General features: G+C 37.1%; 1 protein-coding gene across 1 annotated transcript; it reads left to right on the top strand.

The window, feature by feature from the left end:
• Positions 1–1181: 1181 nt before the first annotated feature.
• Positions 1182–4569, top strand: LOC124551308. Its single transcript, XM_047126317.1, has 3 exons — positions 1182–1758; positions 1854–2171; positions 2295–4569. The coding sequence occupies exons 1-3, from the start codon at positions 1398–1400 to the stop codon at positions 3029–3031; spliced, it is 1416 nt and encodes a 471-aa protein (XP_046982273.1). The 5' UTR covers positions 1182–1397; the 3' UTR covers positions 3032–4569.
• Positions 4570–7822: the final 3253 nt, after the last annotated feature.

Here is a 7822-nt window from a genome sequence, read left to right as displayed (position 1 = left end):
ATCCTGGAGATGGGCCAACATGTCACAAAAGTTAAATGTTGTTATGGAACGTAATACTATTTACTGTCTGTTCAATATTGCGTAGTAACAGTGAATATGCACAACAATCATTTTGAAAAAAAACATGATTTTAGACAGATTTTAACAGTGTACCACCACTATAGCAAATACTCAAAAATTCACTGACAGCAGCTGGTTGGCATCCCCAAGGCCCAAAAAACAAGTTTATACTGTGTTTGCTGTTGATGATGATGATATTTACAAGGTTAAGAAAGTTAGAAATTACGAATCGCATTATTTTTAATAGTAGCACTTCGGTAACGTTTCAAAACAATTCGAACTGGATATGGTGAGCACATGATAATAACTGGGGAGTGAGTTGTGTGCAATCTTCATCGTCGGACAGTACATATTTCTTCACGATTATGTGAAATTGTCATCTGCACAAGTGTCATGACAGGCCGTGCACCCCCGCTTTCGGTTGGAGAGTAAACGGAAAATTTTAACTCTACGGCTACTTGAGAATAATTTATGAATGCCGTGATTCACAAAATTGAAAATGACTGTTTACAGCTATTATGTATATTTGTGCTTCCATTATGTTAAGAAGAATTTAGATTCCTTAAGTAAGACGCATGATTACACGAACACAACACCTGCACCAAGCTGTCCACTGTCCAAGACAGCAAGACGGCTTTCTGAATCTATAGCTCAAAGAATGGTCACATCCGTGGAAGTGCAGGTCTTCCCACTGGATAGATTAAAGGAAATAAATAAATAAGTAAGCAGAACGACGCCCGCAATATTCCACTTGAGTGTGGAAAGTAAATGGATTTACCGAACTTCCACCAAAACTAGTAAATCTGTCATAGTTCGTAAAATTTTGATGGTAGATGAAATGTATTTATAGTAAAATGCTTAAACTATTTATATTTTTTGTAATAATACTGTACATGCCGATAATTGTGATGCATCAGTTTTCTTATTTTTGAAGCTGTCTAACCAGCCACAGCTTTTGGATGACACAGACTTCGTAATAAGCGCTACTAACTATGAATGAATGTCGTGACATTTAAATAATTATTTAATGTGGTTCACATGACAACAGTGTTTTAAATCTGATATATGCTTGTCAGCATTGGAAGACTACATGTTGTGTCTTCAACACCTAACAGGGGAGTGTCTCCCGACAGTACGCACTTGGCTGTTTTGACGTTTACTGACCGGAAGTTGGTTTCACGTGACGAGGCATCCTGTTCGAAGACGCCATTCATGTTGATGTTTGCCTTGTGCTCCATTTAACTGCTTTCGTTGTTTGTTGCTGCTTCTTGTTATTTCGTTGCTGCTGTTACGTTTTGTTATTGTTTCTTGTTATTGTTTAGTTTGTTTTAGCAAACATGAGTGATTCCCAAGAAACGCTCTATAAGTGTGAGGAATGCAGTTCAGAGTTTAAAATGCGAAAGAACCTCTACGCCCATATGAGGAAAGTTCATGAACTTGATATCCATGTGTCTAAAAAAGGAAAAGGCAGTGAATTGTGTCCCCAGTGCGGAATTGCATTTATGAGATGCAGTTCATTAAAACGTCATCAAATAACTGTGCATGGCATGAAGTCGGAGGAAAACAGTCGGAAATGCCGCATTATTTGCCCACAGTGCTCTCTCTCGTTTCTCACCTATGACACACTGAGAACACATATTCAAGAGAACCATGACGTTAGTTTTGAGTGCCAGGAGATAGAATTTGGTTGTCTTGCAGGTTTGTTTTTTATATTTATTGTGTTAGTCACGTTTTAGTAAATTTTGTTGATCCCAAGTACATGACTTAAAAATACTGTCTTAACATTTTTTCAGACTTTGAAGAGTGGAAAATTTCTTACGAAAAAGTAAACCATGTTCGTTATGTAATGAATTGTTCGGAGCAGGAGCGACTAGAAAAACGTGTTCGATATTACCACTGCCATCGCTCTTTCAATTTCAATTCTAAAGGAACAGGTGCCAGGTGTGTCAAAAGTATGGGCACGAATAAAATAGGCAGTACTTGCCCATCCAACATGCAAGTGGCAATAACAGAGGACAAATGCTGCTTAAAATTTTTTCCAAAACATATGGGACACACCCAAGATGTTGGAAGAACATTTCTGCATGGGAACGAGAGGGCAGAGTTGGCAGGTAAAATGGATTATGTTACACTTATGTACATGAAACATGAAATTATCAAATTTATTTGTGTGAACAGACGTAGGGTCTATCAATGTGCTTCATTTTTATTTCCTTTTTTTTTTCTTTTTTCAGGATGGCTGTCACAGGGTGTACCTGTTGGACGAGTCTTACAAGATGTCCGAAGTGCACCAATCGCTGCAAGTGTGGAAAGAATCCATTTCCTTGAGAAAAAAGATTTGCATAATATAAAAAGGGATTTTGATATTGGTTATGCAACGAAGAAGCATGAAAATGATGCAGTGAGTGTGAAATTGTGGGTTGAAGAAATGAAGAGACAAAGTGACAACCCAGTACTGTATTTCAAGCAGCAAAAACAAGTGGATCCTAATTTTCAAGATGAAGACTTCATTCTTATTATAATGACAGACTTTCAGGCTGAACAACTTCTAAAGTATGGAGAAGATAAAATATGTGTGGATGGCACTCATGGCATGACTGCATACGATTTTCAACTTTTTACTATTGTCGTTGTTGATAGATATGGTGCTGGAATGCCAGTTGCATTTTGTTTTTCAAATAGGGGAGACATGTGCTTACTGTCTTTTTATTTCAAATGTGTGAGAGAAAGGGTGGGCACTGTAAAGACCAATGTGTTTATGTCTGACGATGCACCAGCATTTTATAATGCATGGTCAGCAGTAATGGGACCTGTGCCAAACCAGTTGCTGTGTTCTTGGCATATACAACGGAACTGGTCTCAGAATTTAAGGAGAATTTCTGGGGGTAGTGAGAAAAAATCAGCAGTGTTTAGTTCACTAAAGCGACTTCAGACTGAACTGGATATAGATGTTTTTAGTTGTAGTCTGTAGAAAGTGATGGAAGACTTATTGAATGATCCGGATACTGCAGAATTTGGCAGGTACTTTCTTAAGATGTACTGCCAGCGAGTGGAAAAGTGGGCGTATTGTTTTAGGCACCGATTGGGCATTAATACAAACAATTACTTGGAGTCCCTACATAAAGTTATTAAATACAGTTATCTAGAAGGGAAAAAGTGCAGAAGGCTGGATAAGTCATTAAATGCTTTGTTATGTTTAGTGAGAGACAAAGTATATGAGGGCTTAGTGAAGCTCTCAAAACGTAAGCAGTGCTCTAGGGCGTCAAGAGTGAAAGCAAGCCACAACAATAGCTCAACTATAACAAATGGGATGATTTTATGCAGGGGTGAAGGGTTGTGGGAAGTGCTTTCTTCCACTGGTTGTGAAGTGTATGTTGTTGTAAAAAATTCAGAACTGATATGCGAAAGAAAATGTTCACTTAAGTGCAATACCTGCAACATATGTGTACATTCGTATAAATGCAGCTGTTTAGACAACATTTTAAATTTCAACATATGTAAGCATATACATGCATGTGCTAAATCATTGTCTGGTGCTGTCCAGGAGAGTGAACAGTGTTCCTTGCCCTCTAGTGCAGACAATGAATATGTGTCAGCATTGCTTTCTGGCAATTCAGAAAAATCTGCTGACACATTTGCACAGGATGTGATGTCTCACTGTGAAACTATAGTTGCACTCAGCAAAGGAACACAGTGTGGACAGGAGACTAAGGCCAAAGTATTGAAGGATCTGAAGAAGATCATTGGTAATCTTAATAAAGATTTTTCTTTCTCAGAAGAAAACAATGTAAATGTGAATGCCAAGATTGAATCTCAGGCTAGATTTTTTTCCACAAAGCAGAGAAGGATTTTGTGAGGGGTGATTAAGTGTTTAAAAAAAAGTAAACTCCAGGTTGGAATATCAACAATATTAGGAAAAAAATAGTTTGCCACTCACTGTAAAGGTGACATGTTGAGTTGCAGACAGGCACAATGTAAAGAATGTTACACATTTAGTTTTTGGCCAAAGCCTTCTCCAGAAAACAAAACACAAACAGATTAACACTAGCAAGCACACATGACCAATATCTCCCACTGCAGATAGTGGAGATGTGTGCAGGTAGTGTGCTTGTGTGTGTAAATCTTTTTGTGTTTTCTTTTCTGAAGAAGTCTTTGGCCAAAAGCTAAATGTGTAACAGTCTTTACATTGTGCCTGTTTGCAACTCAACATGTCACCTTTACAGCGAATAGCAAACTATCCTTTTCCTAATATTGTTAATGCACATAAAGGTGGTCTTGTACATTATGTCAATTTGTGTGTGTGTGTGTGTGTGTGTGTGTGTGTGTGTGTGTGTGTGTGTGTGTGTGTGTGAGAGAGAGAGAGAGAGAGAGAGAGAGAGAGAGAGATTCCATGTAGTTGAAGGTGAATAAAAATTTAAATTTACTTCTGCATTTTTTGAGTTTTGTTAATCATGGTATACTAAAATAATGCTGTCCCACCATCTTGGCTCATTCAAACTGTATTCTATAATTCAGTGATATCTAACTGTGTAAATAAAACTGAATTGCACAATGAAACATTATAATTGGTATGTATCAGTGTTTGGTAAAGGATTTGAGTTAACAAAAGACAACAAAGAAAGTAATGGAATTTGTCATGATTTTACTACTGTGTTTGAGCACAAAAATCAAGGATTTAGTGTCACGCTACAGCAAGTCTTAGTTTCTATGTAAAAGAAAACTGGCTGAAATTCTCAAAAGTGCTTAAATGTCATGTCTGTTATGACAAAATACTTTACCACACACAGAGTTTGCCTGTGTTGCGACATTTTTTGGTCTTCTGTGGATAGCTGTAATCAAATTTGGTTTTGATGGTCTGAAATAACTCTTTAAATGCATTAATTACAGCCATTTCTTGTAATCCCACCTGTGAGTCTACTGCAGTTAGCGCTGTTTGAAAAGAGTTTAATGTTTCCTTGTTAATGATCCTTTTTGTGAATACATAATTAGAATGCTAGGAAACAGCTGGTTGATTATTAGTTCTCTTTGTATAAAGTCCCATGACTAGTGCTCTGTTGGCAGACGTCATTGGGTCAACTAAAGTCATCTCATAGTCCCATGTATTTAGATTTGGGATAACAGTGTCAAGGCAGGCATCACCTCTGGTTGGTAAATGACATGCTACAAATAGTCCATAAATTGTTAATAGATTCATAAATTTTCCTCCTTAGAACTCTCCTTGCAAAAGTGTACATTGAAATGAACACCCAGTGCAATTTCTGATTTCTCAAGTGCATAAAATAGCACAGCCAAGATTCTATTTAGACGAGAAAATTTTCAAAGTTGCCATCTGGAGAATGGTATACTAGACAACAATTATTATAATAAGATTTAATAAGTCCGAAGCAGCCAACTCAAAATCTAAGTCCACACAGTAGCTTTTTAAATCAATTTATTTAACACTAGATTTTCTGTTGGTATATTTAGATACATCACCGAAGGAAGCAGGTGTTCTGCACCATGCACTTATTGAATTTAGGCATTCAATTCAGTTATGCTACCCTGCTTCTTGTGCTGATAACCAATGTTTACATACACAGTAAAATTGACTTCACTTCTATAAAAAGTGATAACACATTAAGTTTAGTTCTAAGATACAGGCATTATGGGAGTAACTTTTTGAGCACTATGTGACCCGTTTACACTTAATTCTTCTTTCTGTTTGTCACAGAAAAGATTATTTCACAGGAGTATTGGCGACACTATGGAATAAAAAAAACGATACATCACAATATTCTTGGGCCATGTAGCATTATCCATTACATTATATCTAAGATCAGGGTAAACACTTTCAAGATTTTCACCCCTTTTTTTTTGCTGGAAGCTAAAGACGTTTTCTAGAGTTGTACAAATTATGACTCTGTTCAGGTCTAGCCATGATCTTTTTTCACCATACAGCATTCCTTATGCAAGTTTTCAACAGGGCTGGAACTATACTATGGCTACTTAAAAGCCGCTTTTCGTCGTCCAAAATATTAAAAATACCTCATATTCCTCGGTTTGGTCCCCCTACATGTGAATGCGAAATAAACCGAGGTAGCAGACTTACGAGCAGTATAGCCTTGTGTTAACCTTTTAACCACATTTATTTTCCATATTTTACGCACATTTCGTTATAACAACTAAGATCCACAGAAAGAAAGGGAAAAAAAAACCTGACGCAATATTTCGGCGAATCTGTACGCACATATATCAATTACGTAAATTTCAGTATGGGCCTACTGCGGAAATTTTACACTATTCTGTTTATTGAACATGAAGGACTAAATCGTAAGATGGAAATTACTTCGTGCTTAACTAATTCCTTCAGTATTCATGTGTGCAACTCAGTGATCTCCATACTGATGCAACTGCACCGCATGAAAACCGTCCTCGCAGCAAAGTGTTTACTGAAGGGACAGTCACGTGACTTCCGGCAGCCAAACGTCAAAACAGCCAAGTGCGTACTGTCGGGAGACACTCCCCACCTAACAGACCTGTGATTACCATCTGACCAAGTTGAAACTGATAGAAATTTTGCACAGATGTTCCCTATATACTGTACTAAGCTGTGCAAACTTTTATCTCAAGATAGAAAACAAACCAGTTTGACGACACATTCATGGAGGGCTAAAAGTTTTCATCCAAGCTCTACTCTAATTTTGGCAAAGCTTATGACTACTTAAAATTGGAACTAGACACCCCTTTAAAATTTGGCACCGTACTATTCATCATTTCCAGGCATCATTTCAAAATTGGGTAAAAATCGACCGTGACAATTTTTCAACAATTTTGTGCCCGCAGTTATTTTTGGGCGAAGCTTAGTAGACCCACAGCAGTAAACGTCATTTGTTTCTTACACAAAATTTATAAAGAACAGATATGTTTTTAGCAGAAAAAGTTTTGATTTTTCTGGAGACTGAATAATTTTAAAACAATGGGGCTGAAAATCCTACTGTTAAACATTCATAAACTGTTGTCATATGTAATTGGGAAATTAACTGTTAATAATTTGTGAGTGAATATTAATACATACTGTAACTAAACTATATCTCAGTATTCAGAAATTTCAAATATACAACTGTACAAATTATCTGTTAGCAATCACAGTCGAAGGGTGATAATTGTGATGTACGGTATGTCAAGTTTTGTTGAAATTTGTGCCTCAGATTTTATTGCGCTTCTACTGTCACCCTTGGAGACTGTTACCCTCACAGGTGTTTTTTCCCAGATAGTAATTCATGCAGGTACATGTATTGGTTGAAATTGCTCCAAATATTCTAGTGCTTAATTCGATGTGTGATCCGCTCACATCTCCATACACTCCACAATTAAACTCTTCCCCCCCCCCCCCCCCTCTCCTTTGAATTGTTTCCTAAAACCTTAGGAAACAGAGCACACCGATCGGCATAGCACCCACCAAAACAGTGGTTTCAATACCAATATAATTGAATAATATTATTATTTTTCTTTTGTAGACTTATAATTTCCTGCTCCTCCCCACCCCCTCCCACCCACAACCGTGCTATGTGTGTCGTACCATAACATTATGTATTTCCAGGTAGTAAGTCATATGTGTATTAAACCTCCCTCCCTCTTAATTTCGTTTCTTTATCAGTCATTCTTCTCAAAACTTGTTAAATAATTCTGTTTTGAATTCCCTGTTTCCTTACAAATTCTTTATTCTCTTAACATCCTTGTCTTGCGCCCTTTTTCTCTCTCCAGTAACATAAAAGGAAACAAC

This window comes from Schistocerca americana, chromosome 9 (assembly GCF_021461395.2).
Source record: "Schistocerca americana isolate TAMUIC-IGC-003095 chromosome 9, iqSchAmer2.1, whole genome shotgun sequence".
Classification (NCBI taxonomy): domain Eukaryota; kingdom Metazoa; phylum Arthropoda; class Insecta; order Orthoptera; family Acrididae; genus Schistocerca; species Schistocerca americana.
This window is presented reverse-complemented; position numbering and strand designations above follow the sequence as displayed.

What these genes read in the sequence shown, in the direction of transcription:
- LOC124551308 (XM_047126317.1), top strand. Translation starts at nt 1,398, where the DNA reads ATGAGTGATTCCCAAGAAACGCTCTATAAGTGTGAGGAATGCAGTTCA. An exon ending in AGAATTTGGTTGTCTTGCAG is followed by an intron (nt 1,759 to 1,853) that starts GTTTGTTTTTTA and finishes ACATTTTTTCAG; the next exon opens with ACTTTGAAGAGTGGAAAATT. An exon ending in CGAGAGGGCAGAGTTGGCAG is followed by an intron (nt 2,172 to 2,294) that starts GTAAAATGGATT and finishes TTCTTTTTTCAG; the next exon opens with GATGGCTGTCACAGGGTGTA.